This window comes from Sceloporus occidentalis, unplaced genomic scaffold (genome assembly GCF_023333645.1).
Source record: "Sceloporus occidentalis isolate IW3139 unplaced genomic scaffold, rSceOcc1.0.p SCAF_2, whole genome shotgun sequence".
NCBI lineage: Eukaryota > Metazoa > Chordata > Lepidosauria > Squamata > Phrynosomatidae > Sceloporus > Sceloporus occidentalis.
In genome coordinates this window covers 55,678,666-55,696,540 of record NW_028316982.1, presented here as the reverse complement: position 1 = coordinate 55,696,540, position 17,875 = coordinate 55,678,666, and the positions used below count along the sequence as shown (strand labels likewise).

General features: G+C 41.0%; 1 protein-coding gene across 1 annotated transcript; it reads right to left on the bottom strand.

Moving 5' to 3' along the window:
* Nucleotides 1-203: 203 nt before the first annotated feature.
* Nucleotides 204-16,053, bottom strand: LOC149318353 (protein SNORC-like). Its single transcript, XM_089509515.1, has 3 exons — nt 15,981-16,053; nt 3,559-3,738; nt 204-313 (listed from the first exon to the last, which is right to left on the bottom strand). Exons 1-3 carry the CDS (start codon nt 16,051-16,053, stop codon nt 204-206), a joined length of 363 nt encoding a protein of 120 aa, XP_089365641.1.
* Nucleotides 16,054-17,875: the final 1,822 nt, after the last annotated feature.

Here is a 17,875-nt window from a genome sequence, read left to right as displayed (position 1 = left end):
GATACTTTAAAAGTCTTTGTATTAGGGGGGGGAAATCAACAAGTAAAGTAGCCCCAATATCAAGTCATTCAAGGGGCAGGGTGTCTTGCGATGCTTGAGAAATACAGGTGCTAAAGGATCTCTTACACATAGAAAACACAAGCACAGAAGAAGGAGGGTTCTTGGACAAGTATATATTAGGAAAAAATAACTTTTTATTGATTTCAGGAAGCTGAAAACTTTCGCAGGGTGATGACAATCAAGGCCACAATCACAGATGTGCCCAGCAAAGCGGCAATCACAATGGCACCAATGGCTCCAGGACCCAGTGACCCTGCAGGTAAAAAACAAAAGGAGGGAGGAAGAGAGACTCACTCAGCAGGACATAAAAGGCTGATGGAAAGTTAATGCACAGAGGTACACATTAAGCGTTGTATAGCATTTAACTCCTGCTGATAGAAATTTGTCCGTCAATGGAATAGGGAGGGTATAATTCCTCCCTGCATACTTTCAAAATCTCCTTCAGAGAATTCTCTGGATCAGACTAGGAGGTAGGGTTAATGCAACACAGCAAATGTGGAGACAACAGAAAAATCTGCTTGCGTGATACTGGATTACAAATTCCAGCATATATTTCTGCTAAAAACCACAGTTGCAGGAGGATAATATCACTGACTAGTGCTGGATCAACCTAAGCAGTACTGTCTATAAAACCCTTCTGTCATATTCTTTAAGCCAGTTGTTGACAACTATTTTTAGTGGGTAGACCAATCTAGGTCAGAGCATAGGGATAAGGAGTGACCCCTCTTCTATTCTCTCTTCTGCTAATGCATACTCACACTAGCTCATTGAGTCAGAAAGTTCCCTTCCCGGCCACCATGCTGCTTGATGTTATGGGATTTGGGGGGACAAATTCACAAAGTACACAAGGGGTGTATCCACACCAGATTTATTCCCACTGATAAAAAGGTTACGAACCTTTTCCTCCCTTTTGGGGTACAGTCGGCCCTTCTTATACACGGATTTTTTATACACGGATTTAAGCATACACGGTTTGAAAATGTTCCAAAAAAGTATAAATTTACCTTGATGTTCCATTTTTTATTAGGGACACCATTTTGCTATGTCATTATACTTAATGGGACTTGAGCATACACGGATTTTGTTATACACGGGGGATCTTGGAACCAAACCCCAGCGTATAACAAGGATCCACTGTATATGCTTTTGCTGTGGCCTCCAGCCACTTTCCACCCAAGGGAATGTGTTTTACATAGAAGGAAAAGGTTTCATCACAACTGCCTTGAAAGGAAGTGGGAGGACACCAGCCAGTATCCCTGCTGCAACTCGCTAATTTACTAAATGCATCTGAAGAAGTAGACCTGCCGTATATACTCGACTATAAGTCAGCCTCATGTATAAGTTGATAGCAGGTTTTGAGGCCAAAAAATATGGATTTTGATATGACCCATGGATAAGTCCAGGGCAAAACCTAGGGGCATGTAACAAAGGATCTAAAGGATGAAACAAAGGAGAACTATGCCAAAGAACTTACAAAATTCTAGCAGGCATAATAATAATAATATTTTCCCTATGGGAAACCAATCCGGGCGGTCGACAACAATAAAATATAAAATACAACAATTAAAAACACTTTATCCCTCCCTCCCTTAAGACAGTATTAAACAGTATAACATATTAAAAACACAATATCAAAGCATAAAAACAACAATTAAAAACTAAAACCCCTGATATCCCTCTGTTGATCCTCAACCATCACTAAGATGGGGCCACGGGAGGAATGAGGGAATCAGGGAACCTGGGCCGGGATGGTTAATCTGGAAAGGCCTGCCGGAAGAGATCTGTCTTGACAGCTTTTTTAAAGCTGTCTAATGATGTCAACTGACGGATCTCATCTGGCAGGTCGTTCCAGAGTTTGGGGGCGACAGCAGAGAATGCCCTCTGGGAGGTCGCCGCAAGCCTAGATTTTAGAGGCTGCAGTAAGTTCTTCCCAGAGGACCAGAGAGCGCGGGGAGGATTGTACGGGAGGAGGCGGTCCCTGAGATAGCTTGGACCCAAGCCATTTAGGGCTTTAAAGGTGATAACCAACACCTTGTACTGGGCCCGGAAGCTGATAGGCAGCCAGTGGAGGGACCTCAAAATCGGAGTAATGTGGTCCCTCCTAGATGTTCCTGAGACAAGCCTGGCTGCCATGTTTTGAACCAGCTGTAATTTCTGAGTCAAGCACAGGGGTAGCCCTATGTAGAGCGCATTACAGAAGTCAAGGTGTGAGGTTACCAGCGCGTGCACAACCGTCTCGAGATCCCATACTTCCAGAAAAGGGCGCAGCTGGCGTATCAGCCGAAGCTGATAACAGGCACTCCTGACAGTCGCATTTACCTGATTTGTCATCAGGAGCGACGAGTCAAGGAGCACCCCCAGATTGCGAACACAGTCACTGGAGGAGAGTGTGACCCCATCCAGGGCTGGAGGTTGCAACCCAATTCTTGGTTTCGGGGCCGCTACCATGAGCACCTCCGTCTTGTCTGAATTCAGTTTCAATCTGTTTTTCCTCATCCAGCCCATTACCGCCTGAAGACATTCATTGAGAGAAGAGATGCCATCATAATTCGAGGCCGACGAACGAGACACGGAGAAATAGATTTGGGTGTCATCAGCGTACTGATAACACCCAGCACCATGACTCCGTATTATCTCACCCAGCGGCTTCATATAGATGTTAAATAACATCGGGGACAAAATAGCCCCCTGAGGAACCCCACAAGTGAGGTACCTCTTACTGGAGCTACAGTCCCCGAGTAGCACCCTCTGAGACCTGCCCGAGAGGAAGGATCGGAACCACTGCAAAGCAGTGCCCCTGATGCCTAACCCCCTCAGGCGGTCTAAGAGGATGCCGTGATCTATAGTATCGAAAGCCGCTGAGAGGTCTAAGAGCACCAACAGGGTCACACTCCCCCTGCTCAGACGCAGATCATTGGTCAAGGCAACCATGGCAGTCTCAACCCCAAAGCCTGTCCTAAAGCCGGTTTGAAATGAGTCTAGATAATCGGTTTCATCCAAGACAGCTTGGATGTTCACCCTAAATGATGGATGGATGAGAGACTAGAAGGTCAGTGCTTCCTGATGGTTGATGGTTCCTGACAATGGTTACTTTTTAAAATAAGAATTAAAATACAGTACTTACATTGACCCATGGATAAGTCAACTCGGGTTTTTGGGGTCAATTTCTGACCAAGGTTTCTAGACTTATGCTTAAGTATATACAGTATGTCTATGAAAACTCATGCTGCCCACTTCTTTCTTTAGTTAAGTCTTAAAGTTGCTACAAGGCCTCTCTACATACAGTCGACCCTTCCCTTATGCAGGGATCTGTTCTGGACCCCCTATGTAAGGGAAATACCGCATATGCTCAAGCCCCATTGAAAACAGTGGGACTTGCTGCTTCCACCGTGCAGCTTCAGTCGTGTATGGCACAAGTACACTGTACTCACTAAATTACTGTCACTTCAGAAAAGAGGCAAGAGAAAAAGAGACCAGTGCCCTGGCAAGCTCATGTACCATTCCCAGTATCCAGCTGGTGGAGGTGAGTTGTGTCCTCTGGCTCATAATCAGAAGTATAAGGTGGGAATCCTGGAGAATCTGAGAAGCGAGGAGTAGGGGTGGTTTCTAAGGGCCCTCCACCTGATGGCAGCTCCGGAGGATCATTCCACAGCGTTGGGAGAGGTCCTTGGGGGTATTCTGTTGAAACAAATACAAAGGCAGAGTCAGTCTTGACTGGCCAAACCAGGGTGACCAGGCATCTTTCTTTTCCAGGACATGTCCTACATGTCAGGCTTCTGCCCAGGAGGAATTCCAAGATGTCCTCCATTATAAGCATAACAAAACATGAACTTATATTTATATTAGTGTTTTTTCCTTTTATATTTTGTCATGTCCTACTACTTTTTTTTTTTTTTTTGACATTTGACATTCCTACATTTTATGGTGCCTTGTCCTCCTTTGTGGTTATGGCATCTAGTCCTTCAGACTTCCAGCAAATCTCCAGGTGCATTTTATGCAATAGGTAGCAACAGAACAGACAGCAAAGAATAGGGGGCACTGCCCTCTGCTGGACAAAGTCTTAAGAGCTTGCTCTTCTAGCATGACAAAATTTCAGCCACATCTAGCAGTGCACTTAAATCATCATCCTATGAAAAAGTTACTTCATTGCTACCCATCTCCTTCCTCTCCTTTCCTTTTTGTTCTGTGGGCAGTTATGTCCCCACATGGCATGCTATGTGCACACTAGGATGTGTCCACATCTGTAAAGTCTTGCATCCACAAACCTCTTCCCCAATCTAAATCCATGTCCAGTTGTCTTCTTTTCATTTTTCTTTAAAAGGGAGAAATTTTTCCCCTCTTTTCTTTCTTACAGTAGGCCCTTGGTATCCACTGGGGTTATCTGTGGATAACAAAATCTGTGGATGGTTAAGTCCATTATTTATATAGTGGCATAGTAAGATAAAATGGCAAAATGAACATTCACTTTTTGGAATTTATACTTTTTAAAAAACATTTTCAAACCATGGATGTTTGAATCTGTGCATTAAAAAATCCATGGATACAAAGGGCTGACTGTACTTACTTCCCCCATGGGTGCATCTTTTGGGGTACATTTTAAAATACTGTATGCACGCAGCCATCAGTGTGAGAATCTGGGGAAGCAAATAGTGCCTGGCCAACAGATAGAGAGAGCCAGCATGGTGTAGTGTTTTGAGCATTGGACTATGACTCTAAAAAGCAGGGTTCAAATCCCTGCTTAGCCATGAAAATCCACTGGGTGGGTGACCTTGGGCAGTTACACTTTCTCAGCCTCAGAGGATAGCAATGGCAAACCCTCTCTGAAGAAACTTGCCAAGAAACCCCTATGCTAGGTTCACCTTACGGGCACCCTAAGATGGAAACAATTTGAAAGCACACTACACATAGAGGCAGTGCAGAGCAAGAGAGAAGTCTAGAAAGTCTAAGACTAAAATTGGATTTCCCATACATCCCCACATACAGAGTCCATCTACAGGATTTCACATTCTATTTTAATAAAATGTTCAGAATATTTGAAAGTAATATATGTTTTTGGCAAATAATCTCAACAAAAAAATGTACAATTTGATGTTTCGATGTTTTCGTGTGGTACTGTGTAAAGTATTTTGACTAAAAACTAAACACTCAGTGGAGGTCAGCACATACTGGACATGCTGACCTGGACAGAAGGATGAAGGAAAAAGTATGAAGCTACAAAAAGAGAAACACAGGCTGAGTACAGGAGAAGAAATCACTCCTTGGACCTCAAATCTCATTAAATGCAACGGCATGGTAAAATGGTGTCCCCCAAATAAAATAGCAAAATCAAAGCTTGCTTTTTGAAATGTATATCTTATTGGAATATTTTCAAACTGTGGATGGTTGAATCTGTGGATAAAAAACATCCATGGATATGGACGGCTGATTGTACACAGAAAAAGAAACACAGAAGAAAGTGTCTAGCCGTATGGAAAAAAAAATACAGCACTAGAGATTATGTAAAAGAGGATAGCAAAACAAACACATTAACAAGAGTGCCTGGAGCCATTAATTCTTCTTACTCAACTAGTTCCGATACAATGCTAGGAGCACGGCACTTGGAGCAATTGTATTGGAGAGGGGAAAAACTTGCTGTACTTTTGTTTGCTTTTTTGTTGTCTCTATTTGGAAAAATAAACAAGGCAGAAATAGTGAGGGAAGTGTAAAGAACTGAAATAATTTTTTAAAAGGATTGAACACTTCCAAACCAAAAGATCCCTATCCTGGCAGGGCACATAGCAGTAGAGCTAAGGGGCATTTGATGGAAAGACATTTTTCTGATAAAATTCCAGAGATCTTTCTCTTTCTCAGTTCTGTTATCATGGTGGTGGAAAGTGAGAAGTGGATGCGGAGCAGTGTCCAGCTCCATTCTTGTTGCTAAACTTGCAAAGGAGCCCAAGCTCAAATACAGTCTGGCAACACCATTTGTAATCCGGTTGTCCTTTGCCTGCCAGCTCTTGAACATACAAGTTGATTTATCTCTATTTGATGTGTGCTCTGAGGACCTGAATTTACAGCCAGAAAAAAATAACACTGCAATGCTTTAAAAAAACGAGTCCAAGAAGGGGCAAACATAAAACAAAGTTGCAGGATTAATGGAGCTTTTGCATTGGCAATCTTTTCCCTACGCACAGTGTTAGTTTCTCATTCCCAAAAGCAGACTTTTGCTGCCAGCAGAGCAGTTTCGGCCGGACACACAGCCCCAGAACTCAGGAGAGACAGGAACCCAGATCCTCCCCTGACTGTGCCCCTGTGATGCCTTCTCAGGTGAGATTCCAAGAAAATGACATTTTCTTTGATGTTGCAGTTCATGTCCTGTTTTTCCCCTCAAACGGACTCTGGAGCAGCTAAAAAAGCCACTACTGTTTATATGTGGGCTGGACCCAGAAGGCAGAAATCAATGCTTATTTTGTTCAGGTGGGATGGAGCAGAGGCCCTCGCAAGAACAGGAGACATTCTGCAGAGCCCTGCGGAAACCACTGGAAAATGTCACACCAAGCTGAAAAGATGGAGCAGAGAATCCAAAGCTTTCTAATAGTAGGAGATGGCCATCTGGCCATATAGCTATGGCCCAACGGTAACAAGATCTTGCCAAAAGACAAGAGATGAATTAGCTTTTTACTTAAAGGAACACACTGTATAAGATAAACAGACAGAACTAGGGCAAGCCTCGTTCTTCAAGACAGCAAATAAAAAGGCAAACAGTGTATAGGAACACAGCTCTAATTCACAGCATCGCCACTAAAATGATTGGAAGGAGTTGGGTGAACCAATGACACAGGATTATATTGATCACTGGCTCAGAGTCTCCATAAAGGAGAGTCAGGCAACAGATCTGTTTTGTGCAGCATATATGTAAAGCATGTAAAGTACTGAAGAGTGGTAGCTCAATGGTGGAGCACCTGCTTTGCAAGCAGCCAGTCCCAGGTTTAGTACTCTGAATCCTCTGTTAGGCCTGGAAAACAATCATGCCTGAGATCTGGAAAATTTTCTGCCAGTCACTGTAAACAATACTAGACTAGCTAGACCAGCAGTTTCACTTTGTATAGCCTACTTTGATCCTATGAATGTACATACCTATGGCATTAATCCTTTCTATTAATGGATAGACTCTGTCCCTAGGAGGAATTTAGCCTGGAACAAATAACTACACAAAGCTAAGGGAGAACAGCTAGCCCAACTGACAGCCACTAGTTTTCAGCTAACACTGCCTATCTCTTGTTTATAGGGAAATGCTGAATATGGTGGACAATGCATTCAAACACATTCAGTAAATCATAGAGTCACAGAATCATACAGTTGGAAGAGACCACAAGGGCCATCCAGTCCAACCCCCTGCCATGCAGGAACTCTCAAACCAAAGCATCCCCGACCAATTGCCATCCAGCTTCTGTTTGAAGACCTCCAAGGAAGGAGACCCCACCATGCTCTGAGGGAGTGTGTTCCACTGTCAAGCAGCTCTTACTGTCAGAAAGTTCCTCCAAATGTTGAGGTGGAATCTCTGTTCCTAGAGCTTGCATCCGTCGTTCCGTGTTCTAGTCTCTGGAGCAGCAGAAAACAAGCTTGCTCTAATATCCATGTAATATCCCCGACTTTGTACAGCGCTGTGTATAATTACAGCGGTTTAGAAATAAAGTTTAATAATAATAATAATAATAATAATAATAATAATAATATGACATCCCTTCAAATATTTAAACAGGGCTATCATATCCCCTCTTAACCATCTCTTCTCCAGGCTAAACATACCCAGCTTCCTAAGTCTTTCCTCATAAGGCATGGTTTCCAGACCCTTCCCCATTTTAATCGCCCTCATCTGGACATGCTCCAGTTTGTCAACATCCTTTTTGAATTTTGGTGCCCAGAACCAGAAAACACATGTATTCTAGGTGAGGCCTGACCAAGGCATTATCTTTCTATATTTTTCATAGGCAATTTTTTTTATATTTCTCTTCATACTTATTAAACTGAAACCATAGGACAAGGTATTGGTCAAAAGCCTATTGGTAACCCTCATCTCAAGCTAGATAATGTAATTCTAGTACCTCTCATATAAAACTGGTAATTCAGTTCTAGTGAGCTATAGGCTCAGTATTTGGAAGCAGCTGCTACTCACAGCACAATGGAATGCTGGCAAAAGAATCATTAAGATAAAAATACTGAAGTATCAAGCCTATGTCTTTAAGGATCCTGCTATTTGGTGGGGAGAGGCTGGCTTTTTCAGTCATCAAGATTCCTCTCCCACTACTGCTGTTCAAATGATACATCTGCAGGCAAGAGATTTCCAAGTTTGCCCAGGCTGACTTGGCTCTTCACAGAGATATCTGTACAGGTGTCTAGAGTGAGGACAGCCAATACTTAAGGACCCAGAAGCCACATAAACCTCCTATATAAGGATATTTGTAAGACATAACATAAGACACTGACACCAGTAAGTGATAGACTGTCTAATGACATCAGATGTACTGCCAAACAACATGACACACACCGTAGCACTCCTCTACTGTGACAGTTGCAGCATTAGATATTTGTTCTTCAAACTGGGATGGAAAAACTACTACCTCAACATGTATGTTAGCAGAGGCAGAAAGTGGAAATGCCACCTCTTTTGGCTTGCAACTCTCAGCCAACATGGACATTTTTCCAACTCTGGTACAGATGTTATGACCGTGTTGAGAAATTAAGATGCCATTTTGTTCCCAATTTTGGTAGTAAAACATCCTGAGGAAGCTAGAACCAGGCTTCTCACAACTTGGTAAACATTCATTATATGCAATCTGTATGGATTCTATTCAGTGCAAAGTTTGCAAAACTGAAGTGGGAGAAAGAGGGAAAGTGGCAGAAAGATGGGAAATGGATGGATAGGCCAGACACAATTACCTTTGCTTGCAAAGATCTCTTAATTTTCTGGGTTGTTCATCCCACACATTATAAAGACTATCGAGAAACAAAAATGAGCACCAGCATGGTGTAATGGTTTGAGCGATGGAGTACAACTCTGGAGATTAAGGTTCAGTTCCCCACTCAGCCATGGAAATCCACTGAGTGACCTTAGGCGAGCCACACACTCTCAGCCCCAGAAACCCTTATGATAGGGTCACCGTAAGTTCAAAACCACTTGAAGGCATAGAAAAGAAGCGAAAAGAATATGGGATGGTTGAATGGGCAAATAAATATGGGACTGCAGATCCTAGTGATGGCTAAGCATCAATGTTGCCTGTGCATTGCCTATGCACCTACAAAAAATGGAAAGACTTATAGCTGGGAGTACTGGGAAGCCTTAGAATTGATCATAAGGAGTATTCTTGTGGTATCATCTCTGCCTCATGTTTCCTCCAGCAATAAAGCCCAACTCTAAACCTAACTTGGCACCTCATTCTCCTTCCAACCAGGGCCATAGTACTGTTCTGCCCAATATAAAGTCAAGATGGTCTCCCTTCTCCAAATGCTATTACTGAAACTGATTGTGATGCTAGTTCAATCTTAGTTCAATACTGGTGATAGGATAACACCATCCACCATATATATATATATATATATATATATATATATATATATGCCACAGTTTAGAGAATAAGAGCCATGTTCTCCAAGAGAGAGGAGTGTACAGGTGGCTTTGGAGGAACAACAACTTGACTGCTATTGTTGACCTCTGCTATCTGCTGTCAGTGCTCCTTTGTGTAAAGTAGCCCTCCTTTCACCTTCTACTGACTTTATATGAGCAACACAATCTTTCTCTACAGGTCCCTACAATGCTTTAGATACATATACATATTCCTAGAATTGCTTTAAAGTTAAGGTAGAGCTATTTGCCCAATACAGGGTTGGCACAGCCATTTTGGATGCCATAAATACACAGGATAGTCATATATCTATCAGAGCAGCACTTATTCAATAGGGAGTGTCTTTTCACACCTATATCCTCTGTCTCCATTAGATGCTATAGAAATGGGGATAAAGTTGATTATAATGAATGAGAAAAAGGGCTGCTTTCTGTATTTGCTCATGTATAAAACGAACTCATGTATAAGCAAAGGGCAGGTTTGAGGGCCAAAATTATGGATTTTGATATGACCCATGGATAAACTGAGGGTAAAATTTAGGGACATGTAACCAAGGAATGTAAAGAATGAAGCAAATGAAATCAGTGCCAAAGAATTAAAAAAATTCCAACAGACATAATCATTTGGGCCTCACTCTAAATGTTTGATACATGAAGAGAGAGCTATGGTAAATAGTACATGTGTAAAGTTGGGGGGTGGGGGAAGGCAACCAGGCACAGACAGGACTAAGAAAATGTGCACATGTCAAAAACGTAAAAGCAAGAATTAAGGTACAGCATTAACTTTTATCAAAAAAGGATTTATCCCCTTGTCTGAGTAGTGTGGTGAAAGGTGAAAATTTAGTCCATCCTGGGAGCACTTCAAAGCAGCACTGGCCCCCTTCTACTCTCTCATTGGTTTTTTGAGGGGAAGTGTCACTATTTTCCCATCCAGGCATTTAGAAAGTCCAGAAGAGGAGCCACAGAGGTGAGAACAGAGGGGACCAGTGCTTCTTTTAGGCTCTCTTGGGATGGATTAAGCTCTTGCCTTTTGCCACTCCACTGAGAGAAGGGGATGGTTCCTTTTTTGATGAAAGCTAATGTACAGTACTTACACTGATCTGTGAATAAGTTGACCCAAGTTTTTGAGGTTTATTTTTTGACTAAAATTTCTCGACTAGTAATTTTTAGTATATATAGTAATTTTAATGTGCAGATTATCCACAGGCACCTTATTTAAACTAGATTTTAGCCCTGTGAACCTTTCTTCTGAATCTTAGCTATGTGAGTAGGAATCAAGGGTATGGTATGATACTCTGCACAGGCTCAAGCCCACTCATTTTGATGCAGGATGGAGCCATCAATCCCTCATGCTAGCTGCAGGCTGAAATCTTAAAATGTCAGCCTTGAGTTGTGTGCTCCAGAACAGAGTCTTGTGTTCTCTTGCCTTCCTTTGTAGCAAAATGAATGTTAATCTAATAGAAATCTAATACTGGCTCATTCTATGCCTGAAGCTTCTGTGTATGGAAGAAACATCTGCACAGATAGTTGATTCAGTTGCTTTCGTTTATGTTTGCAGAAAGTTTGAGGTTTTGGGTGCCCAACTGCTTTCTGTATGAATATTGTACGGAAAAGGTGATCAAGGGCCAAGCCCTTGGCTGGTCTGCAGCGACTAAAGATTTAAAACATTGTTAATGTTTTTGGGCTGAGATCAGACTCTCCATGCTCACTTTGGAGGGCTCTACTGTGGACAGTCAGAGGCACTGACACTGAAAAGCAAGGACCCAAAATGTACTCGGAGACCAAGAGGGAGCTGTCCGGACTCAGGTAGCCACAATGGGCATATGGCCAGTGTGTGGATGAAAGAGGGCATTCTTCATGGGCACAAAGGGAAGTCTGTGAGGGTGCAGGCTCAAACATAGGTCTGCACAGAGCACCACAGTTGTACTGAATGTTAAATAAACTTGTTTACAAAAAAGCCAGGACTCTGTATGTATCTAGGCATACCAGGGGACTGGCTGGGCCCCCTTTCATCATTTTGTTGGGACTTGGCGAGAAATTACTTTCTGCCAGGTAGGTTGAGAATGGCAAATAAATTTAAAACAGCCAAGGCACAATGGGAGCAAAATTAATCTCCTTTGTAATTTTCAGATTTGGTATTTTTATTTGTGCATGTGACGTACAGAAATGACTACTGTTTTAGACATTCTGCTTTGATCAGGCCCCACCTGGAATATTGTGTCCAGTTCTGGGCACCACAATTTAAAAAGGATGTGGAGAAACTGGAGCGTGTCCAAAGGAGGGCGACTAAAATGATGAAAGGTCTGGAAACCATGTCCTATGAGGAACGACTCAGGGAGCTGGGGATGTTTAGCCAGGAGAAGAGAAGGTTAAGAGGTGATATGATAGCCCTGTTTAAATATTTGAAAGGATGTCATATTGAGGAGGGAGCAAGCTTGTTTTCTGCTGCTCCAGAGACTAGGACCCGAAGCAATGGATGCAAGCTCCAGGAAAAGAGATTCCACCTCAACATTCGGAGGAACTTCCTGACAGTAAGGGCTGTTCGACAGTGGAACAAACTCCCTCAGAGTGTAGTGGACTCTCCTTCCTTGGAGGTCTTTAAGCAGAGGCTGGATGGCCATCTGTTGGGGGTGCTTTGATTGAGATTTCCTGCATGGCAGGGGGTTGGATTGGATGGCCCTTGTGGTCTCTTCCAAATCTATGATTCTATGTTAAATATTGTGGTCTAACAAGTTGGGGCATACTGGGTCATTGGGATTTTGGTCTTACAAATTGGGGTATACAAACGTACATTTGGGTTTCATCTGATTCTCCTGTGATCTACCTATTCCCTACTTTTATTCTATTTATGTTTTAAGGCCATACCTGCAAGGAAAGCTGAAGTCTAATGTGTTGAGTGCTGGAGAAGAAGCAAATCCTAGTCAACCAATTCACAAGGCAGGATGATATGAGCTCAAGAATACAGATGTCAGTTTGTAAATGCATGTCAGTCCCACTACAGATATAATATTAAAGCAAAACAGGAATAAGCCATAGCACAACCAGTATTAGAGAGAGATTTAATATCATCTCAAACAGATTTTTCTACCTGAGCCTGCTTACAAATTCATTGCTAAGTAAGGTATGTTCAAACTTGCATGATGATCATGCATGAGTGAACATACAACCTACTAAGCATAGATTTTGGGGAGTGCATGTGTGAGAAAGAAAGTACACACACACACTTGTGTGTATGCATGCAGAGATGGTTGGTATAAGGAGAAGTTTGGTCATCTCTTTGGAGAGTCATGATGCTGGATACAAAACTTAAAAGAAAAGGATGAATTTACTTTGTAACAAAATGACATTGCTAAAATCTAGTTTCAAAGACAATCGTACCACTATTGAGTCCTTGTTATTGTTCCTGGGTATGCATAATGTAATTTGCTAAGACCAAATGATGCCACTTCAACTGTTTGAAACTTCAAATATGGAAAACCATCCAGACATATCCTCTTCCTTGGCTCAGCTTCATCTTTTTTCACTCACTGCTCCAAACTCTTGGAATTGCCTCCCTGAACATTTGTAGACTGCTCCTTCCCTCATTGTTTTTCCTGTATCTCAGAGCCTAGGATGATCTCGAACTGGCAATGCTAATCTTAAAGTTGCTCCGTTGGCTGCCAATTAGTTTCCAGGCAAAGTACCAAGTGTTGGCTTTTACCTTTAAAACCCTACATGGTTTGGGTCCAGGTTACCTACAGGATAACTCTCAATTAACTTTTTGGAATTTTCATAACGTTTAATATTGTTTTATAATTTTGTATATTTTGGTTATATGTATTTGTTAGTTTGCTTTATATTATATTGTATTTTTTGTATGTTATCTGGATAATTTGCTATACAAAATTTTTGTATCATTTAATAGCTTTATTAGCCCCTCCTTCTCTCTCTGTGTGTGCACGCATATAATGAATATTTTTGCAGGATCCACTATTTTTGGTTGTTTTACTTGTAAACATTGATGGCACTATATAAATATACATAAACATCATCATCATCATCATCATCATCATCATCATCATCAGGTATCCTTTTGTCCAAATTGTGGCATCTGGTATGGCATATATGTGTTATGAGCATCTTCCGCTACAGTCTTAGCCATGAACACTTTCTTGTGCTGTCCCTAAAAGCGATGAACCTTCCCAAAATGAAAAATATTTAACTGGTATCTTTTGCAAACTATTCGTTTTAAGTAAAGTTGCACGTTAAATTTCATAATCTTAAAGATGTTTCTTAGCATTCTCTGAGCCCATCTTGAGATGTAGATGAAAGGACAGAGATCACCCTCACCATGTTTTTACCAGCAAATTAGTCAGTGACCACAAATGCAATGTATTAGACAGTTTGTTGAAACAAAGGTTTTCACACATGGCCTGAGAAGCTTAATGTTTCCAGCCCTTGAATCCTATGTACAAGAGACAGGCCAGATACAGTACAAATTGCTTACTGTCCAGGGTCCATCCTCAAACATCTGCAATATTCTGTTTCCCCATATATCTATAATGACAAAAAACTACTTTTCAGCACAGGACTGGCTCAGAGCCTTGAAACTAAAGGTTTAAAAGAAGGGTGGGGATGGGGGTTACAGTCATTAATTACTTTTAAACCCACACTTTTAAGTCATACTTTTGCCTAACCATTTCCCCAACACTGTATTCTCCTTTTACTGCTGAGCAAAAGGACTTATCTGAGTCTACCAATTAGCAATGTTTAAAATAAATTAGTTAGCTCAAGATGTGTTACAAGACTATTTTTAATTCCCTTCTTATAGTTTGTAATGGGTATATTGTGGAGGAAGTGTATATAAATTGTGTATGTAAATGGCAAGAAGGAACATCAACAATTTAAGATATGCAGATGACAGCATAATACTAGCAGAAAATAGCAGACTTAGAATGATTACTGAAGAAAGCCAAGGAACAAAATTCAAAAGCAGGTTTGCAGGTGAACATTAAGAAAACAATAATAATGACCACAGTTGATTTACATAACATTAAAGTACATGGTTGAAATAGTTCAAGATTTTCCATAGCTTGGCTCACTCATTCATCAGAATGGAGACTGCAGTTAAGAAATCAGTTGACTAGGACTCGGAAGAGCAGATATAAAGGAACTAGACAAGATCTTGAAGTATAAAGATATATCATTGAATGCTAATATCAGGATTGCCCATGCCATCATATTTGCAGTTTCTATATAGTTGTCAAAACTGGACAGTGAAGCTGATAGGAGGAAAATCAATTCATTTGAAATGTGGTGCTGGAGAGGAGTTATAGGGATACCATGAACTGCTAAAAAGACCAAAAAATGGGTCCTAGTGCAAATTAAGCATGAACTTTCCATAGAAGCTAAGATGACTAAATGGAGGCTGTCATACGTTGGTCACATCATGGGAAGATATTAGAAAAATAATAACATTTAGTAAGGTGGGAGGCAGTAGGAAAAGAGGAATACATTACAAATGGATAGACTGAACAAAGGAAGTGCAGTGCTGACTTCCTGCAAGACTTGAGCAGGCCTGTTGATAATAGGGTGACTTGGAGGTCTCTTAATAGGGTCACCATAAATTGAAGCAGACTAGATGGCAGTTAAGAATAACAAAATACAACGTGCTTCAGAAAGAAAGGGGAATACTGTAAATTCAGCATTAAGAAAAATGGAGGCCTGCAGTCTATATATTATGCAAGTTAACTTCTTTAGCATCAGTCTGCTTGTTTCAGTCAAATCTGTCTACTAAACAAGAGGTGGGGAAAGAAATCACCCTGAAAGCCTGACTCCAGGCCACTGAATCTCTTACTCTGCCTGCTTGGTTTTTGAGATTTCTCCATAGATTGACTACATGCTTTTTTCCAGACCTGATACTCATTTCACTAAAAACCTACAGAACAGCCATGATTTTCATGACACTGAATTCTACAGCCAATACCAAATTGCATACTTGCATGGTGTTGGAATTACAAAAATACACAGTCCTGATTTAAAGAAGCCATTTCCTCCAAACAGGTAGCTTCAAGGGTTCCAGGCACCGTTGTTTCCAAATGAATACAATCTCGCTGAAATGAATTGTTATTTTCTCTCCGAAAAAGACGAGTGTGACTCCAAAAGGTTTTTTGCTACCATTATGCTCTCAAAAACCTCTTCAGGGATAGCTATCAATACACTGACTGAATTCTCCACTTTACCTGGAACAGAAGTACTGTGATTGGGGAAGAACAGAAAGAAAAACAAGTAAAAAGTGGTCTAGCTGTAATGGTGACTAGAGAAAAGAAACCTAACATACCAGTTTTCACAAAAGGTACCAGGATTCCAGACAGTGTCAGCAGGATGAGGCGAAGGACCTTGCTGTGGGGCATTGCTTCTTCAGGAAGTGAGACGCCTCTGGAAATGCTCAAACTCTCTGAAGCTTTAACAAGGAAGCAGCTTTCGGAGGCTAAATGAAAATGTTGTCCCACTAGCCTTCCAATCCTTTCACTTGCACCTATAAACACACACACATGTGCACCAAACTGCACAGTAGCATTCATAAGATCCTGATGCAGACAGACCTACCACCCCATGCCAGAGAGGAGCTCCACCTTCTTCCAATTTTGTCTTAATCCTCCCCCATCCCTCCAATTCTGCCGTTGGCCCTTGGAAACCAATCCCCCCTGCCAGAGCAAGGCACACACCCTCTGGCAGTTAGCTGCAAAACCCCAAAGGCGCCAAGGACTGAGCTGGGTTTCTAACAACTGGAGTACACATCTAACATCATTCTATGTTAAGGACAGTGGTGAATAACAGTATTCATTTAAAAACTAAACCCAAAGTAGGCATATATTTGGACAGGCTGAGCCAAACATCCTGTGAGCATGCAGCGGCCACCTTCAGACCAAAATATAATTGAGGGCAATGATGACCACAGAACCTTGAGGTGTCAGAAGGATTTGAACAGAAACACATTATCAATGCAGACGAGGCAGAAAACAACAGATATTCTTATTTTTGTTGCATTTCATCAAATCCCAGTTTATTAACGCTCCTCTGAGAAGCAGATTTACCGTAAATTATGGGCATATGTTTGTTTTCTTTTTAAAAAAAGTTTCCCCTTTACCGTGGGATGAGGGAGAACACCACCAAATATGTTCTTTAGTCAGAAAGAACCTTGAAAAGAATCACAGAAAAGGTTGGCTTCAGAGATTTTCAGTGTCCAAAGAAGCATATAATTCAATATCCAAACACAATTCTTTTGAAATAGATTGCTGATTAAAATTAAAATTAAAGCACAACATAAGATTTCTAGAGCATCTGTGTTAATGCTTGACAGTGCCCAGTTTACATGTGATTTCAATTTATCAGATGAGATTTTCCAGTCCAGTTACACATCAAAATTCTTAGCAGAAGTTGGCCTTAACTTTACATTCAAAAAGCCACAAATACAACTCCTCAGCTCATTTTAGTTTAAAAAATGTACAAGTTCTTCAAATACTTTCCCCTGCTGGTACACCTGTCAATTTTCACTTCTGAAAATGTTAAATGCCAATTACAAAAAGCACAAACCCATAGACATTTTAAGAACTACGTTGCAACTTTACCTGCCTGTGGTATAGTCTGAAAGTTGATTGGTTTTAAATTGCCAATTTAGTAAGGCCACTGTAGATGCTAAACTACATCCAGTAGCGTTTACAAAAGCTGGCATTTTATTTCATTTTTTAAACCTTTGCTTCATTTTTACCTCTGAATTTTAATTCATACAGATTTCAATTTACTGTTATTTCAGGTTGCCTGCAGCCACATTTTAAGCCACTGTCTTACTAGACTGTAATTGTGTTATCCGATTAATTACAGAATATTGCACTGTTTAAAATTTGTATATTGCAGCATGACAAACTATTAACATGAGAGAATTTTGGTAGGGGACAGTTGTCTGGTTCTTTGTGCCAAGCAAACTTTACATTCTGAAAACAGAATTATATATCCTCAGTCTATCAATCAGACTTCAGATTGTCTCATGCATTATCTGTTAGGAGGGGAATGGATTTTCTGAGAACCTGCTAAAAAATAAACAGAGCCCATGTAAACATTTCACCCATTAGAAACTGTTTAGCAGGTAAATAATTGGAACATAGAAGGTGATAAATGAAGTAAGATGTAACATATGCATTTCAAACTACATTTTCTCCCACACTGAGAATTATT